Below are 20,239 nucleotides of genomic sequence, written 5' to 3' on the forward strand. Positions count from 1 at the left end.
TCCTACAAAGTGTATTGTAGACTGTAGTTCTACATCCTACAGAGTGTGATGTAGACTGTAGTTCTACATCCTACAAAGTGTGATGTAGACTGTAGTTCTACATCCTACAGAGTGTGATGTAGACTGTAGTTCTACATCCTACAAAGTGTATTGTAGACTGTAGTTCTACATCCTACAAAGTGTATTGTAGACTGTAGTTCTACATCCTACAAAGTGTATTGTAGACTGTAGTTCTACATCCTACAGAGTGTGATGTAGACTGTAGTTCTACATCCTACAGAGTGTGATGTAGACTGTAGTTCTACATCCTACAAAGTGTATTGTAGACTGTAGTTCTACATCCCACAGAGTGTGATGTAGACTGAAGTTCTACATCCTACAAAGTGTGATGTAGACTGTAGTTCTACATCCTACAGAGTGTGATGTAGACTGTAGTTCTACATCCTACAAAGTGTATTGTAGACTGTAGTTCTACATCCTACAGAGTGTATTGTAGACTGTAGTTCTACATCCTACAGAGTGTGATGTAGACTGTAGTTCTACATCCTACAGAGTGTGATGTAGACTGTAGTTCTATCCGTGTGCTTTGCACACGGATAGAACTGACTGACTTGCTCTTCCTGGACTCTCACCTCATAATTGGCTAAAGAAAATAATACATTTGATCTGGTCTGCTGAGCTGAAACATCCATCTCCCCTGAACAGCCATTAAACACAAGCTCTACTGCTGCCAGCTGTGTGACCTGCGACCTGTGACCTGCGACCTGTACTCCTTATCTATAGCGGATAGCAGATTAAGGGCTCCATTTTCGCCACCGCTAAACCCCTTATCCCAAAACCTCTTTGCCTTTTTTTTTTACTATTTTGCAAAACATTTTTGAATAGTTAAAATGGCCAGTCTACAAGCTCAATGTAGATTGGCTAGTTGAACCATTCAAAACTGTTTTTCAAAATAGTAAAAAAAAAAAGGCAAAGAAGTTTAGGGATAAGGGGTTTAGCGGTGACGAAAATGGAGCCCTAAAGCCCTGTTTCTCATCAGCTCACAGCATTTTTAGGAAAACAAGTTCATCAATGCTATAAGCCTATATATTTACTTACTATATATATATATACTTTTCTCCAAGTTTCATAGAAATCCACCCATCCATTCCAGAGTTATTTTAACACATAACACACAGATAACACAACACCACGTGTTGGTGCTAGTATGTTTGCGCTGCATTCCCATTATCTTTTAGGGCAAGCTACATATTGTAGTAAAAGCATAATGAGGATATCTGGGCATTTAGCCTTCATATAGAGTTTGGTCACATGATCCGTGCGCGCATACACTCACACACACACACACACACACACACACACACACACACACACACACACACACACACAACAAACAATACGTATCGGCAGACAGGGAGATCGAGCTGTCTCTTGTTTTCCTTATTTGCCCAGCGAGCGGCGCGGGGTCAGCAATGTTTTCCTGTCGATGTGAATGCGATCAATACACACGGCGGTGATAACAGAGAAACACAGGGACGTAGGCGGTGGAGGAGAGCGCCGCTCCATCTCTGGCCGACTGCCTGCCTGTCCTGATCATAATCTCTCTCTCTCTCTCTCTCTCTCTCTCTGTCTCTCTCTCTCTCTCTCTCTCTCCTCCCCTCGTACAGGTAGTTCGTATGCTTGTTATATCTTTCATTTTCCCGAATTATACCTTCTCTTGTGTTCTTTCACGTGCGTTCGCGTGCGTATAGCCCATGTAGCCTCTTCCTCTCTCACTGTATACAAAGTAAAAAAACAAGTTTTAATGTTTATGTGTATGTGTGTGGGTATGTGTGAACTCGACTGGCCCTGTTTTTCTGCTGTGACTTAAGTAGGGGTGTGGGAGTTATTTGATGCTTGGGCACATCCAGAGTTGCATACAATTTACAATTTACAATTTAGGCATTTAGCAGACGCTCTTAATCCAGAGCGACTTACATTTAGGCAAGAACAAAAGCATGCATCTTCCATATTCTACCGATATGTATTGTAAGCGTAAGTATTAAGTATTATACTAATTAATTGAGTACAATTGACCACAATGGAAACAAGCCCCCAGAGCATTTTTGTGTTATCCTTTTAGCATACATGGGGCGGCAGTGGCTCAGGGGTAGGGTGACCGGATGGCAACCGCAAGGTTCCCAGTTCAAACCCGAGCTCCCCCAGAGTTAGTGTCGAAAGTGTCCTTGAGCAAGACGCTGAACCCCCGAATTGCTCCCGATTGCCTTGCATGGGTTTCCTCCGGCATCGGTGTGTGAATGGGTGAATGTAATGCACAATCTCTGTAAAGCGCCTTGGATAAAGGCACCATTTACCATTTAGCATAACCTTTGACTGTATTACAGTACCTGTAGGCTACTGTAACAATCGTGTTAACACATTATTCAATCAATCAATCAAACCCCTGGCATATGAAGAGAGTTTAATTTCTTTATTTACCCAAAATTAGGATTCCTGGGTTAAAATGATGAAAAACCCTTGTGGCCAATGGCCATACACTAATCAGATCTTTCGTGGTGTGCACCTAGCCTATAGTAACACTGAATCATATGCCATTTCCTACCAAACCCAAACTCGTGTCCCTACGTGCCCCCTCTTACTCAGACCCTTAAAAGTGCCTTAAAACCATTATTCCTAATCCCTGAGCAGGCCTGTAAATCTTTTCTTAGACGATTTCCACTCACGAGTCAATCGTGGGATTAGACCGGACAGGACACATCATTACTAAAAACCTGACTCATCCGAGTCCCCTGGACCACTTAACCCATTCTGACCTGAGATCAGATTCATACGAGGTTTCCACTGGACACACACTGGTCTGATTAACCACATAAACCCTAGCATCTCAATTCTATAGGACCAACGTTCGGTGACAATAGCCGATCTACAAGCTCACAACTCGTCGTGACAAAACTGTGTTGTGACGTATAGTGGGAAATACTAGCGGACCATACATTAGGATGTGATTTTAAATAAATAAAGAGTGCAGCAGGCCTGCATTCTTCTCTTGAGTTTGTTCCAGATATGTTATGCATAAAAACTAAATACTGCTTCCGCACGTTTTTTTTCTTTTTCTTTTTGGGGACAGAAAGCAGACCTTTCCCAGATTACCTGAAAGGTCTGGATGATTTGATCACACAAGATCAGAAATAAAACAAGAACATAACATTGAAATAGAGTTAAAAAAAAAAGAAAAGGAAACAAAACAATACAGCCAAAACAATACATAGAAATAAAAACCAAATATTGTCGAATATTATAGCTTTTTAAAGGCATCGCCATTCCAGAGAGTGGTGGCTACCACTTCAAAACCTTTGGTTTTTAGCCTCGTTATAGGGACAGTGACAATTAAGGCCTTTGTCTGAAGACTCTTAAGTATAATCTCACATTGACCTTGGGGCGCAATAGTTCGGTTAAGTAATTTGGGGCCAGTGCGTGGACATTTCTACAGTCAATTGGTAGCCAATATAATGAAGCAAGCACAGGTCTGATATACAGTATGACCTTCTGTATGTATTCATTAAAAGTCTAGCATCCGCATTCTGCACCAGCTGGAGGCGATGTATACTAGTACTCAGCGTAGTAAGCAAGGAATTAACACAGTCCAAACAGGAGGAAATAAAAGCATGGAGAGTATTTCCAGGTCTGGAGGTGTCAGTGAGGACCAGATTTTAGCAATGTTTCTTAATTGAAAGAAACTAGTTAGGAACACCAACATGCAGTTCAAAGTTAATTTGTTGGTCAAGTGGAACTCCAAGGTTCTTTGACACCCTGGTGAAATTGGCTGTTAATGGCCAGTAGTTGTTAAAACAGTGCAGTGATTAGCTGGGCTCCTAAAGTTACAATAGTACAATAATAAACTGTAGAGTAGCAATGGACCAGGACTGCATTCAGTGCCTCATTTCTGTGCCTCTCTGGTTATAGATGTGGTGCATTGTTGTCACAGTCCGTGTGGTCAAGTGTATTCACCTCATTCTCTGAGGTGTTTAATTCACTCTCAGCCCTTGCTTTCGTTTCTCCATTCTGTCTCTCTTTCACTCTCTCTTGCTCTGTCATGGAGTTGCTAGGGAGACGGCTGGCACCTGGGAAAATCGTCACACTGTAGTGTGGGCTTTAGGCCTAGCAACAGGACACACACATGCGCACGCACACGCTCGCGCGCGCACGCACACACACACACACACAAACACACACACACACACACACGCACACGCACACACACAGGCCATTTTGGCCCTGTTCCACTGCCATCACATTCCTTTCCCAGCGTTGTCTCTCACAGCAGCGCTGGCTAACATGCGTGTATTCTTAGCATGATCACGAGCTAGCGTTTTAGCAATCCTGTCGCGCACATTTCTCAGGCTTTTTTGTCACCTTGAGTGGACCGGCGGCATCCATTTGAACTTCAATTTACCACCACAAACCGTGTTATAACTGTCGTAGCATAATATAGCCTCACTAAATACCATTAGGCCTACCAGGGTTTGCTATTCTGTACCGGAGCTTACCATAGCCTAGCATTAGCATGACATAGCAGTGACCAAGTAGCCATAGCCTGACATACTGTAATTCAGCCTACACATAGAAGAAGCAGGGATCAGTCAGGATTGACATACGGTAGCAGCCACAGCCACCACACAAAGCTGAAAGTGGCTTTAGTAAAAGTGAATTTATAAAGGTTTAGTTGGGAAGTTTGTTTTGTGGAAAGGGAAGTATGTTGTTCTGATTGAAGTTATAGGCTAGGCTACTTTTTCTCAATGTCGACGGGTCCGGGGACCACCAAGGATCCAAATGGATGAGAATGTGCAAATGGACCCCTTCCGTAAGGGTCCATTTGGTTCCTTTTTGTTACAATAACACAGAGTACACAGAGAATACTGATTTTACAGTGTAGATTCGGGACCCAGAGAAAAGAGAGGGATAGCTAAATGATATATTACAGTGCAGGTGACGCACTGCTTCCGTTCCGTTTGTGTATATTTCATTGCCGTCAGGCAAAACCTCTTATCTCCACATTCTAACTCTTTTGGCTATATCTTGCTGAACCTTATTATTAGGCTATAATTAATATAGGCTGTACCTAATTACAAGTTAATACCTAAACTTATTTGCCATGTTTTGCTATTTTTAACCCATTTAAGAAGTCGAAATTTTAAAAAATCAAAATCCCGACAGTTTTCTGAAAACCCTTATGTTTCTGTATCAGTGGTGCTCAATATTTCATGTCAAGGATCCCAAAAATTATATGTAATATGCCGCCCCCCCCCCCATCTGAAAATATGTTGTTCCAGGGACCTCCCCAGAAGCGCAGATTTGAGTTAAAATGTTGTAATATTCTTTGTGTCCAAGTTGCTCCTTTACACCTGACAGGGGGGGGTTTCCCTGGTTGGACGTAGCGCGTGGAAGGAACACGTTATTCCAACCAGTTCCTTTCCCCTCCATCAGGCGCCCCGGCTGGCCAGGGGGAGGCTCACTCTGTAATAATATATATTCAAAGATTTGAGGCACATTTTCAAAAAAAATCAAAAATAGCAAACCTACAAGCTTGTAGATCTGCTATTTTTCAATAAAGTATTATAATGCTTAGAACACCAATAAGGGCTCCCGCCCAAAATGGTTCAAAGTAGTTCAAAGAGCTGATCTATAAGCTCACAATGTGTCGATGTAGATCGGCTAGTTGAACTATTTTAAATAGTTTTTAAAAATGGCAAATAAATACGTTTATCGATAAGGGGTTATGGGTTGGCGGCGGCGCAAGATAAATGAAGCCCTACTTACTTGATTAATAATACAGTGTCACACAAAAGCATCAAATGTCTAAAATCCACAGGCTCGAGACGCAGCAACGCGTCTTTTTTTTTAGCTTGTTGATCTGCAACGTTTGATATTTTCGAATTAGAATCCTGAAAAGTAATACCGTATTGAACGGTCACGGCTTTTCTGCCTTTATTGATACTTTATTGTATCAAGTGAGATGGACAGGAAAGAGGGAGAGGGGGAGAGACATGCAGCAAAGGTCGTCATGAACGGGTCTCGAACACGCGACACGCTGTCAGGCCAAAGCCTATATGTGGCATGCGCCTGGACCGCTAGGCCAGCGTTTTGAACATATGAGGTTTTTCCACCCGACATAGACGGGTTGTGAAGAGAACTGGGACACGGCTGCAGCTCGTCACCGTTTGGCACTGTGTCACCACCAGCACTGTGGTACAGATTGTCCCCGTGTTACAGGTCCCCCCCATCACACACACACACACACACACACACACACACACACACACACACACACCCTCCTCCCTCCTCTGCTCTCTCCCCCCCCCCCCCCCCCCCCCCCTCTCCCCCCTCCTCGACACACCCGTTTGCTCACCTCTCTCCCTCCTCTCAACGCCTGGCCCATCTCCTGTAGAGAGATGTGCTGCATCATGGAAACGTATTGTTGGCTCTCTCTCTCTCTCTCTGTGTGTGTGTGTGTGTGTGTGTGTGTGTGTGTGTGTGTGTGTGTGTGTGTGTGTGTGTGTGTGTGTGTGTGTGTGTGTGTGTGTGTGTGTGTGTGTGTTTATCTACATGTGTGTGTGCTTGCGTGCGCACGTGTGTGTGTGTCACACTCACAGCACCTCCTGGCGTCTTCCAGGCTGCTGAGTCTAGGGACTGCTGGCGATGAGGTGTGTGTGTGTGTGTGTGTGTGTGAGGGGGGGGGGGGGGGGGGGGTGTAGGTGGTAGAAGGATGGAGGCAAAAGGCGAGAAGTGGAACTAGAAATGTCTGCAAATACCAAGGAGGCAGGCAAACTTGTGTGCTGCGCTGCATAATGTGTCCCACTGTCCTGTCCTTCATAATGTGTCCCACTGTCCTGTCCTTCATACTGTGTCCCACTGTCCTGTCCTTCATAATGTGTCCCACTGTCCTGTCCTTCATAATGTGTCCCACTGTCCTGTCCTTCATAATGTGTCCCACTGTCCTGTCCTTCATACTGTGTCCCACTGTCCTGTCCTTCATAATGTGTCCCACTGTCCTGTCCTTCATAATGTGTCCCACTGTCCTGTCCTTCATACTGTGTCCCACTGTCCTGTCCTTCATAATGTGTCCCACTGTCCTGTCCTTCATAATGTGTCCCACTGTCCTGTCCTTCATAATGTGTCCCACTGTCCTGTCCTTCATAATGTGTCCCACTGTCCTGTCCTTCATAATGTGTCCCACTGTCCTGTCCTTCATAATGTGTCCCACTGTCCTGTCCTTCATAATGTGTCCCACTGTCCTGTCCTTCCCAAGTGTCTGCTCTGCGTCTGTCCTCATCAATGAGCAGCTCAGGACAATTTGGAGATAGAATATTGTCATTGTTGGACATATCTACATATCTACATATTCTAACTTTTTGTGGGTTATTTTGTAAATTAAACTTGATCATTCTTTGGTTCCATTTGTACACTCTCAGAGGTAAATGGACATTGATTTTACAATAATAAATTGGGGTCCCAGAGATAGAAATGCCATTAAATGGGGGGACCGTAGCCTAATTCATCTCAAACTGGGGGTTCTTGAAATTAAACGGGTTGAGAATCACTGCTAGAGCCGTAAAAATCTTCTCTTATGGGGGTTATATATTTTCAAATGGGGGTCCGCGGGCTAATTAGTGTCAATTTGGGGGTCCTTGACATGAAACAAGATTGGGAACCACTGGATTAGTCAGCTGCACTATAGTCTGGCGAGGAGCACGGTCCACGGACAGAAGAACTGAAAAAAGCGGACGACGCCTCCTTCCCGCCTTCCGTTTCCTCTTTACAGTCACGCACATTTGCCCTAAAAAATAATTTAAGCCTATTGCTGCTTATCAAAAACAAAATGTAAATTCAGAACTCAAACGTAAAGATAATTCAGATTTTCTGGAACGGAACAGTGACAGCTTCCTTGCTCGGCTTTCGTGACGTGTATTTCCAGACTCTACTGTATGTAAACAGTCGGAGGTTGTGGAATAGTCACCCCGAGACTAGCTATACCGTATAACTCATTTTGACCTGAGATCAGATTCTAAAAATGTCTTCTACATCCTGACAGTTTTCTGATTTTTCAGAAATAGCAGACCTACAAGCTCGTAGCGCGCCACTCGGTGGCGTGCTATGAGCTTGTAGATCTGCTATTTTTCAATAGCTAAAGAATAACAAAATGCTAACACCAAAAGGGGTTCCCACGCAAAATGGGATAACTCAAGATGCAGTAGCTGGCCAATCAATGCAGCCAAGCTCATTGCCATCACTGTCCTATCTCTCCCGTCAACAGATAAATAATAAATAAATAAAGGTTGCGTATTATTAGGGGATAATAGATGAATACATTTTTTTATCGCATGTACAGGTATACCATTATTATTTGCAGGGGTGGAATTGCGGTGATAAAAAAAAAGCTGATGGGGCTGATAAGATGATAACGCATCAGCCCCGGGGATGATAACAAAAGTTGCATTATGATTCTCTCTGCTCCTCGCATGCCGACAGTATTCTGTACTGTACTGTACTGTACTCATTCCTATGCACACCTTCTCCCTCGCTTCCCCTCTCTGTCTGTCAAAAAACATCCCCGCTTCTCTGTGCGTGTGCGTGTGCGTGCGTGTGTGTGCGTGTGCGTGTGCGTGTACAACAAAGTGACAAAAAAAACCCGACATTGCTGCAGTAGACGGCACACAGTGCTTCGGCAGCATTTTGGCAGCCCATAGTGACAGAAAAGGAGCCATGAAAATCTCCTAATTATATACACAACACAGTGAGCCCCGTCTGCAACACGCGCACACACACACACACACACACACACACACACACACAGTCACCACACACAGGCCACAGTGTGGAGAATGCATTGTTGGGACTGAGACAGGGAACGAGATTACTGCTGTAAACCAGGTTTATAATGTTCACTGCTGATGAAGTGAAAGCAACATGGTGTTGGTCTCTCAGTGTTTGTCCCTGCATACGCCTGACAGTCACCTTTCTCTCAGTGTTTGTCCCTCCATACGCCTGACGGTCACCTTTCTCTCAGTGTTTGTCCCTCCATACGCCTGACTGTCACGTTTCACCTCTCAGTGTTTGTCCCTGCATACGCCTGACTGTCACATTTCACCTCTCAGTGTTTGTCCCTCCATACGCCTGACTGTCACGTTTCACCTCTCAGTGTTTGTCCCTGCATACGCCTGACTGTCGCCTTTCACCTCTCAGTGTTTGTCCCTCCATACGCCTGACTGTCGCCTTTCACCTCTCAGTGTTTGTCCCTCCATACGCCTGACTGTCGCCTTTCACCTCTCAGTGTTTGTCCCTCCATACGCCTGACTGTCGCCTTTCACCTCTCAGTGTTTGTCCCTCCATACGCCTGACTGTCGCCTTTCACCTCTCAGTGTTTGTCCCTCCATACGCCTGACTGTCGCCTTTCACCTCTCAGTGTTTGTCCCTCCATACGCCTGACTGTCGCCTTTCACCTCTCAGTGTTTGTCCCTCCATATGCCTGACTGTCGCCTTTCACCTCTCAGTGTTTGTCCCTCCATACACCTGACTGTCACCTTTCTCTCAGTGTTTGTCCCTCCATACACCTGACTGTCGCCTTTCACCTCTCAGTGTTTGTCCCTCCATACGCCTGACTGTCACCTTTCACCTCTCAGTGTTTGTCCCTCCATACACCTGACTGTCACCTTTCTCTCAGTGTTTGTCCCTCCATACACCTGACTGTCGCCTTTCACCTCTCAGTGTTTGTCCCTCCATACGCCTGACTGTCACCTTTCACCTCTCAGTGTTTGTCCCTCCATACACCTGACTGTCACCTTTCTCTCAGTGTTTGTCCCTCCATACACCTGACTGTCGCCTTTCACCTCTCAGTGTTTGTCCCTCCATACACCTGACTGTCGCCTTTCTCAGCATGAAGCTAAAAAAGCAGATGTATAGACTGGAGAGAACATCGGCCTACCTGCGGGAAGATAATTGGTTCATCTGTTCATCATCAAACATACCCAAAGCTTTATTTATTCACAAAGACAACAAGAAAACAGCATTTGATCCTGCACTTTTAAACCTCAGTTAAACCTCTTGGTCCCTATGGGAATTTATGGTATCTTTTTATAATGTCTTGTCTTTTTGTCTTGTTTTATCATAAGGTGATCCAGGTAGAGACACAAAGTGCGTGTGTGTGTGTGTGTGTGTGTGTGTGTGTGTGTGTGCGTGCGTGCGTCCGTGTGTGAGTGTGTGCAGGGCGGTGGGGGGGGGGGGTGTATGCTAGATATCTTTTTTAAATATAGATGCCGCTGCAGTTGGCGGAAGTCAAGCGGAAGTGCGGTAGGCCATGCCACTGCCACTCAAGTGACTATATTGGCCAATCAATTCACTCATCTTGGTACAGAATAATATATAGCGTAGCTAACTTCTCATGGACGACGTGCTGGCATGGCTCAGCCCTTATCTCAGACCTGGTCTGTCATCACTGACCCTATACTTCTGCGCCTAGTTCCTTGCTTTTGTCGTACGACGGAGTTTAAAGGGACATTTCACCGCTGGAAGAAACCTGCAGTCACTCAATGTTAATAGTATTTGTAGTAGATAAACAGTAGCACAAATTTAGAAATGTGCACCCTATGGCAAGTATGTGTGCCTGACTATAGGGTTTGACTGGATTGCTGAATTCCTACAACATAATGCTTTGGTGCACTTCCCCTCCTTATGGAGAGGGGGGGGAGGCTGCATGGAGGTGTGACTTTGTAGTCCAGGTATAGGAAGTGAGACCACATTTTCTTGAACACCGTGACTAAAAAGAAAAAAAAAAAAAAACACCATAAAAAAACCACAGGAAAGTTTTTCTTTTGTCCTGAACATCATTAATTAAAATAGGATCTGGTTGCAAAAGGGGTGAAGCGGCCATTTAAGAACACTGCGGAGAAAGATCTTACCGGTCCCTATAGGCGTTTATAGTCAGAGGAAAAAGGTTTATTTCATTGTCTGTCTGCGGCCCAGTGAGTATATATTCCTAGCTGAGTAGCTGTATTCTACAGTGTCTGTCACACACCCCCATCTCAAAGTATTTTCTTCCAGGAACCCCCGGAAGCAAATGTTTGAATTAAAAATGTTTGCTTTAAAATATATATTCAAAAAATAGCAGATCTACAAGCACATAGCACAGCACAAATTGACGCACCATTATGCTATGAGCTTGTATATTTGTATAAAATAATGGTGGTTACACAGATGCCTCCCTTGGTTTTTAATGGGTTAATAGTCGATTTCATGACAACACACAGCTGGCTCAATCAGTCTGACTTTGAAACGCCGAAACAATAATCAACTTGATGGGAGTCTGTTACTCAGCTATGATGAGCCTTAATATCGTATAGGAATTAGCACGTAACAACATGTACTGTACATAATGTGCACGATGCCTTTTTTCTATTACATATTTTTGTTTAATCATCACTATTTTCACATTTTGTTTCATTATAGCCGCAATTACACGGTTCTATAAACATGGGCTTGACGGAATGCTCGTACCAAGGTTCTCATGTTCCCATTTTACAACAAAATGACTAAGAATGAATGCTGGTGTCATTTGTGGGTGAATTGCTTCTTTGAGACGAGTGAATTGAAAAGGATCTCAACACAGAATGTTCTGGCCGAGACATTGACGACGTGGTATTTTTAGAATCTGATCTCAGGTCAGAATGGGTTATTCTGTCTCTATTGCCTCCATGCTTCTCTGTCCTACCCTGCCCTCTTCCCGGTCGCTCTGTCCTTCCGTCGCCACCATTCTCTCTGGCTTTCTGTGCACCGTCCCTCGCTCGTTGAGCATCGTTAGAGACCGTCCCTCGCTCGTTGAGCATCGTTAGAGACCGTCCCTCGCTCGTTGAGCATGGTTAGAGTTCAGCCAGGGACGGCAGCCAGGCTGTTCCCACGTCGTCCTGCAGTCAGCCTCCATCTCATTCGCTATCAAGCTAACACATACAATGCTGTTTAACCCATTCTGACCTGAGATCAGATTAAAAAAAATGTCTTCTACATCCTGACAGCTTTCTGAAAAAGCTATGTTTCTATGTCAAGTCGCTCTTCGATTTTTCAAAAACAGCAGACCTACAAGCTCGTATGAGCTTGTAGATCTGCTATTTTTCAATAGCTAAAGCATAACATAATGCTAACACCAAAATGAGCTAACACATACAATGCTGATTGATCTGGACGGTCCTTTTACGCCATCTTTTATCCATCTTTTTATCCATCTGTTGTCAGTGATCAAAGTCCCTCCACCTCCCCGGCCTCCTCCTTTTGTGGCATTTATTGCGAACGCAGTGAGCCACTTAGTATGACAGCAAGGGCTGAATGTCTGTGTGTCACGCTGTTACACCACCCGCCCGCCACCAGAGGGCGCAGCTAGACAGCAAGGGCTGACGCAGCTAGACAGCAAGGGCTGAATGTCTGTGTGTCCCGCTGTTACACCACCCGCCGCTGCTTAACAACGACACTGTCTGTAACTTGCTCGCTGTTACACCACCCGCCGCTGCTTAACAACGACACTGTCTGTAACTTGCTGTACTAGGCCCAACATAAAAATAATACTGTCACAACGACACTGTCTGTAACTAGGCTATGTGTACTAGTGTGTGCATATGGGCTAACGTTAGCTAAGCAGTCACAGTCCTGTTTACTGCTGCTCAACAACGACACACCAGAGGGCGCAGCTAGACAGCAAGGGCTGAATGTCTGTGTGCCCCGCTGTTACACCACCCGCCGCTGCTTAACAACGACACTGAATGTCTGTGTGTCCCGCTGTTACACCACCCGCCGCTGCTTAACAACGACACTGTCTGTAACTTGCTCGCTGTTACACCACCCGCCGCTGCTTAACAACGACACTGTCTGTAAACACACGAGCTGCGTTCGCTTCCCGCGTTTGCGCGTCTTACTTGTAGTTCTTCACTACAGTATGTCTGTGTGTTCATTGTATATACTGTAGAGCTCTGTGGATTGTATGTATATGATATACCTGTGTATCTTAACCCTTGGACTACCAATCCAATTTTTTTTGTTTGGGTAACAAATTGGCATATTTTTAATTCATCGTTTTAACATACAAGAAAGATCTGGTGGTTTGAACAGATGTTTTTTTTTTTTTTTTCATTGCTAGTGTATTCTCTCGAATTGCCACCAGATGGCGGGAACGCACTATGCTGATTTTGGCCAAAATAGACGAATCTTCCTAAGTCACTTCCGATTCAACGATCAACAACATCCGGCAGTATTTTGACCCTAGTCACTAGCTTGGCTGGTCCGGATTGCTAAGCTAATGCTATATTTTTCATATCTAAGTCAAATTAACCTCAAATCAACCCCAAAACATCGCAAAATATCAAATTTTTTACAGCGACACACATAGAGACGGTACGCGTGCACGATAGCGCACGATCACGCGGATTTCGGCCGTTTTTTGGTAAAGTACATCCAACATTAGTGATATTAGCGAAAAAATATAAATTTTTGCTCTGTTGAACCCCCGATAACTGATATTGATTGTCATTCCGTTAATTCCGTGAACGGGAGGTTTGTATTTTTAGCAATAATCCGTTTTTTCCGTTAATTGTAGCCCAGGGGTTAAGTTATGCCTTTTTGAAGGGTTCAATATAATGTCCATGTCATAACTATGTGTATCTTATAGGCTCCCCTTCGGTGGGGTTAGTGATCTCAGATTCTGCTTCATGCTTGCACAAGATGATCTGCAGTACCACAGGAGATCGAATGCAACCCTGGAAATGGTTTGTCTCGACGAAAGTGTCTTGACTGAACTCTCTCTCTCTCTCCCTCTCTCTCTCTCTCTCTCTCTCTCTCTCTCCCTCTCTCTCTCTCTCTGCCTCTCTCTCTCTCTTCCCTCTCAGGCCTACCCAAGTCCTTCCCGTTGGACAACTCTCTGTTTGACAGCTGGCTGGCTCAGTCGGTCCAGATCACGGCCGACGACATGCTGAGCCAGTGGGCTCTGGGAGGGCAGCACCGCGACAAGAGCGCCAGCCTCCTGTCAGACCAGGTAGGGGAAACAGCTTACCCCCAGGTCATTTCACATGTCAGACCAGGTAGGGGAAACAGCTTACCCCCAGGTCATTTCACATGTCAGACCAGGTAGGGGAAACAGCTTACCCCCAGGTCATTTCACATGTCAGACCAGGTAGGGGAAACAGCTTACCCCCAGGTCATTTCACATGTCAGACCAGGTAGGGGAAACAGCTTTTCAGAGAGGTTATCCACTATATAAACCCCCAGGTCATTTCACATGTCAGACCAGGTAGGGGAAACAGCTTTTCAGAGAGGCCATCGACTATATAAACCCCCAGGTCATTTCACATGTCAGACCAGGTAGGGGAAACAGCTTTTCAGAGAGGCCATCCACTATATAAACCCCCAGGTCATTTCACATGTCAGACCAGGTAGGGGAAACAGCTTTTCAGAGAGGCCATCCACTATATAAACCCCCAGGTCATTTCACATGTCAGACCAGGTAGGGGAAACAGCTTTTCAGAGAGGCCATCCACTATATAAACCCCCAGGTCATTTCACATGTCAGACCAGGTGGGGGAAACAGCTTTTCAGAGAGGCCATCCACTATATAAACCCCCAGGTCATTTCACATGTCAGACCAGGTAGGGGAAACAGCTTTTCAGAGAGGCCATCCACTATATAAACCCCCAGGTCATTTCACATGTCAGACCAGGTAGGGGAAACAGCTTTTCAGAGAGGCCATCCACTATATAAACCCCCAGGTCATTTCACATGTCAGACCAGGTGGGGGAAACAGCTTTTCAGAGAGGCCATCGACTATATAAACCCCCAGGTCATTTCACATGTCAGACCAGGTAGGGGAAACAGCTTTTCAGAGAGGCCATCGACTATATAAACCCCCAGGTCATTTCACATGTCAGACCAGGTAGGGGAAACAGCTTTTCAGAGAGGCCATCGACTATATAAACCCCCAGGTCATTTCACATGTCAGACCAGGTAGGGGAAACAGCTTTTCAGAGAGGCCATCCACTATATAAACCCCCAGGTCATTTCACATGTCAGACCAGGTAGGGGAAACAGCTTACCCCCAGGTCATTTCACATGTCAGACCAGGTAGGGGAAACAGCTTTTCAGAGAGGTTATCCACTATATAAACCCCCAGGTCATTTCACATGTCAGACCAGGTAGGGGAAACAGCTTTTCAGAGAGGCCATCCACTATATAAACCCCCAGGTCATTTCACATGTCAGACCAGGTAGGGGAAACAGCTTTTCAGAGAGGTTATCCACTATATAAACCCCCAGGTCATTTCACATGTCAGACCAGGTAGGGGAAACAGCTTTTCAGAGAGGTTATCCACTATATAAACCCCCAGGTCATTTCACATGTCAGACCAGGTAGGGGAAACAGCTTTTCAGAGAGGCCATCCACTATATAAACCCCCAGGTCATTTCACATGTCAGACCAGGTGGGGGAAACAGCTTTTCAGAGAGGCCATCCACTATATAAACCCCCAGGTCATTTCACATGTCAGACCAGGTAGGGGAAACAGCTTTTCAGAGAGGCCATCGACTATATAAACCCCCAGGTCATTTCACATGTCAGACCAGGTAGGGGAAACAGCTTTTCAGAGAGGTTATCCACTATATAAACCCCCAGGTCATTTCACATGTCAGACCAGGTAGGGGAAACAGCTTTTCAGAGAGGCCATCCACTATATAAACCCCCAGGTCATTTCACATGTCAGACCAGGTAGGGGAAACAGCTTTTCAGAGAGGCCATCCACTATATAAACCCCCAGGTCATTTCACATGTCAGACCAGGTGGGGGAAACAGCTTTTCAGAGAGGTTATCCACTATATAAACCCCCAGGTCATTTCACATGTCAGACCAGGTGGGGGAAACAGCTTTTCAGAGAGGCCATCCACTATAAACCCCCAGGTCATTTCACATGTCAGACCAGGTAGGGGAAACAGCTTTTCAGAGAGGCCATCGACTATATAAACCCCCAGGTCATTTCACATGTCAGACCAGGTAGGGGAAACAGCTTTTCAGAGAGGCCATCGACTATATAAACCCCCAGGTCATTTCACATGTCAGACCAGGTAGGGGAAACAGCTTTTCAGAGAGGCCATCCACTATATAAACCCCCAGGTCATTTCACATGTCAGACCAGGTAGGGGAAACAGCTTACCCCCAGGTCATTTCACATGTCAGACCAGGTAGGGGAAACAGCTTTTCAGAGAGGTTATCCACTATATAAACCCCCAGGTCATTTCACATGTCAGACCAGGTAGGGGAAACAGCTTTTCAGAGAGGCCATCCACTATATAAACCCCCAGGTCATTTCACATGTCAGACCAGGTAGGGGAAACAGCTTACCCCCAGGTCATTTCACATGTCAGACCAGGTAGGGGAAACAGCTTTTCAGAGAGGTTATCCACTATATAAACCCCCAGGTCATTTCACATGTCAGACCAGGTAGGGGAAACAGCTTTTCAGAGAGGCCATCCACTATATAAACCCCCAGGTCATTTCACATGTCAGACCAGGTAGGGGAAACAGCTTTTCAGAGAGGCCATCGACTATATAAACCCCCAGGTCATTTCACATGTCAGACCAGGTGGGGGAAACAGCTTTTCAGAGAGGCCATCCACTATATAAACCCCCAGGTCATTTCACATGTCAGACCAGGTGGGGGAAACAGCTTTTCAGAGAGGCCATCCACTATAAACCCCCAGGTCATTTCACATGTCAGACCAGGTAGGGGAAACAGCTTTTCAGAGAGGCCATCCTCTATAAACCCCCAGGTCATTTCACATGTCAGCGGGTGGGTGGGTGCACGTGTTTGTGGTCCTGAGTCTGACACCCTATATCCAAAACCCAACTCTAAAGCTATAACCTCACAGGATAAAGCCAGGGGTTAGTTTTAACCAGCGGCCAAATACATATAATTTTGTGGAATGGGCCGTCGTTGACATGAAAAGGTTTGAGAACTCAAACCTTTTCATATGAAAACATATTATGTACAGTAACAACATACTGTACTAAGTTCAGGAAAGAACTGTTCAAAAGACTGTACTGCTGCATTGTGGGACACACAGCACCACCGCGGTCAGTGCAGGATTCATATCGATTTAAATCGATATATCGCTACATGCCTAGCAACCACCATTACATTTTCAATTGACTATTGAACAGATGGATGTTTCAGACGTGTTGTTATTTATTTTGGGGGGGCGGGTGCGCAGGGAACGTCTCTAACCCATTTTGGTGTTAGCATTATGCTATGCTTTAGCTATTGAAATTGTAGCGCGCCACTCTTGTAGGTCTGCTATTTTCTAGAATAGAAACATAGCTTTTTCAGAAAACTGTCAGGATGTAGAAGACATTTTTTTTAATCTGATCTCAGGTCAAAATGGGCTAATTACCAAAGGTCGGGGATGTGATCGTATAGTAAAGATGAATATTCTGTGACTATACTTAAAAGGTGAGCGTATTTGAAAACAGGCTGGAGTTGGATAAACGCAGCCAGAATTAAGTAACAAATGTGAGTACTTCTTCCATCACAGCTCGCCGGCACAAAATCTATAACATTCTGCTCATCGGTCACGCACGCTGATTAGATCGACCCACCCACCACCTGGACCTGCCCGTCACCATCGCTGCAGCCACACTCTGGCAAAAGTAGAGCCTGTAGATCTTCTATTTTTGTTATTTTTTAAAGTAACTTGAGAAAGTATTTAAATTTAATTTAAGAAAAAATGGCCCAAAACAGAGACACCAGGGTTAATGTGATTTTAAGAAGAAAGTGCATTAATGTGAACATGATCCCCGACAGAACAGTCTAAAATGCAATAAAGTTGACTCGTTTCCAGCGATTTTGGAAACGCAGTACACGGTCAACATGTAAATGCATCGACACATGTTTTAGATGTAGTATTATTTTGTGCATTTGTGATCAGTGAGACTAATGTGATTCCAAAAACTCTACTGTCTTCATACTGCCATGCACAGCCCTCCCCTTCATGTGCGTGCAACTATCTGTCAAACCAAGGAGGTTGCCAAGGAGTGGAGAGCTGCACTATGGCTGACCCTCCTTTTGTTCTGCCCAGGGTTCTGGGGCCGTTTGTGTGTTGTTTGGCAGGGCGCTCCGAGCAGAGAGAGGATAGCACAGTTGAATAGTTAGCGATGAACCGATTCTCCTCACCCTCCCCCTCCTTTCGCTTCTTTCTCCGAACTGATATTGTTCAGCGTACTAAAGTATCGTGTGTATCCGTACGAGTGAGTATATGCCTTATTGCACGTCAGTTTTTATTGTTATGCTCATGTTGCTTGCCTTGCTGCATGCACACAAAGCCGTCCGTCCTGGAACGCTGCGGCCGCTGAGACCGACGGGTACTTCTCAGAAAAGCGAGCAGATCCGTAGTACCATATACATATAGCTTCTTGGATTCTTGATTGTCATGTCTCCCCAATGCAGCTGCTGCAGGGCGAGGAGAGCCTGCTCAACCTGATGATGGAGAACTCCATGCAGTCGGCCTGGAAGACCCCCCACCTGGGCCGCAAGCCCAAAGGCAACGGCAAGCCCCGGGCCGCCCGCGGGGGGAACCCTCACCCCACCGCCCCCTGTGTGCCCCGGGCCCGCGGGGGGCACCCTCACCCCACCGCCCCCAGCAGTGTGCCCCGGGCCCGCGGGGGGCACCCTCACCCCACCGCCCCCAGCAGTGTGCCCCGGGCCCGCGGGGGGCACCCTCACCCAACCGCCCCCTGTGTGCCCCGGGCCCGTGGGCACCACCCTCATCCCACCGCCCCCTGTGTGCCCCGGGCCCGCGGGCACCACCCTCATCCCACCGCCCCCTGTGTGCCCCGGGCGCGCGGGCACCACCCTCACCCCGCCGCCCCCTGTGTGCCCCGGGCCCGCGGGCACCACCCTCACCCCGCCGCCCCCAGCCTGCCCCAGACGCCGTGCTCCGCCACGGCCACCTCCGCGGGCAGCAGCCCCTCCGCCGCGGCCCAGAGCTCCTGGGCCAGCGCCGGGGCCGAGGAGGAGGACAAGCCGGGGCACGCCGCGGCCCGGAGAGGGGAGAGGGTCAGGGAGCGGTCCTCCTCCAAGGCCCTCCACCACCAGAGGGACCCCCCACCGCAGCCCCCCGTCTCCAAGATGGACTCCTGTCACATCTCGGAGGACCACTGCCCCTGGGACAGCGTCCACGTCACCCCCTCCTCCTCCCCGCCTCTGCCTTCCAGTCCCGCGGGCGGCGGCGGCGCGCACCGCAGCGGAGGAGCGCTGCGGCTGCGTCTCTCCCGCCAGGGGAGGTCCCGAGGGCGGGGCCAGGGGGCCGGCCGAGGAGGAGGAGGAGGAGGCGGGGCCAGGGGCAGGGCGGAGTCGACGGAGCCCTCCTCCGACAGGGACTCGAGCCTGGCGGGAGAGAAAGGGGCGGCGTCCTCGTTGGACGCCGCCGCCGCCGAGACTGACGGGTACTTCTCGGACGGCGAGCAGAGCGACTCGGACGTGCGCCCCGCGGGGGGCAGGCGCAAGCTCCGCCTGCCACAGCTGCATGCTGGGAACGAGGACCTGCTCAGGAGGAGCGTGCTCGCTTCGTAAAAAAAACAAAAAACTGAGAATCTCGGACATGCACACACAAACACACTGCATAGACATACACGCACGCGCGCGAGCTTGTCTACCAGGACACACACATATACACCTACATACTGTTTTACCTGAGCAGAGTCACATCCTTGCATCCCACTGGCAAACCGTCTGTCTATACAGTATACTGTTTAGAATCCATGGCAGTCCTTGATCTCTTCGCTAGAGTAGTGGTTCTCAAAACCTGTTAATTTCAAGGACCGCCATAATAACCCTTATACGGGTTATACCCTCTCATAGTTACAGACCTGTAACTCCAGTTCTGTAACTCCCAGAGTCACGGACCTGTAAGGGTCCATTTGGTCCCTAATTATCAATCATTTAGCTGGGAACACCCCATGGAACACCCTCAAAAGAACCCTGAGGGTCCCCATTTTGAGAATGTCTGCACTATAGATCCGAATCCCTATCGTACGTACCAGTGGAAACAATCTCTATTTTGTGCTTTGTTTTTGTTTTTCTGAGACGGGGTTTGAACTTTGAATGTAGCTGTTAGTCCGTCAAATAGCCTCTGCACCAGACCATAGTTTGTGGTTAGCTATAGACACA

At 46.8% G+C, this 20,239-nt stretch overlaps 1 protein-coding gene across 1 annotated transcript in view; it reads left to right on the forward strand.

Moving 5' to 3' along the window:
• Window positions 1-19,642, forward strand: part of jade2 (jade family PHD finger 2) — a gene marked incomplete at both ends in the record, with an annotated part of 115,767 nt that extends 96,125 nt beyond the window's left edge. The window contains 2 exons of the mRNA XM_083759373.1: window positions 13,920-14,065; window positions 18,518-19,642. Of these exons, the coding sequence (XP_083615499.1) occupies window positions 13,920-14,065; window positions 18,518-19,642 (1,271 nt within the window). The remainder of the gene's footprint in view (window positions 1-13,919; window positions 14,066-18,517) is intronic.
• Window positions 19,643-20,239: the final 597 nt, after the last annotated feature.

Source organism: Protomyctophum parallelum (genome assembly GCF_964188405.1).
Source record: "Protomyctophum parallelum genome assembly, chromosome: 1".
Taxonomy (NCBI): domain Eukaryota; kingdom Metazoa; phylum Chordata; class Actinopteri; order Myctophiformes; family Myctophidae; genus Protomyctophum; species Protomyctophum parallelum.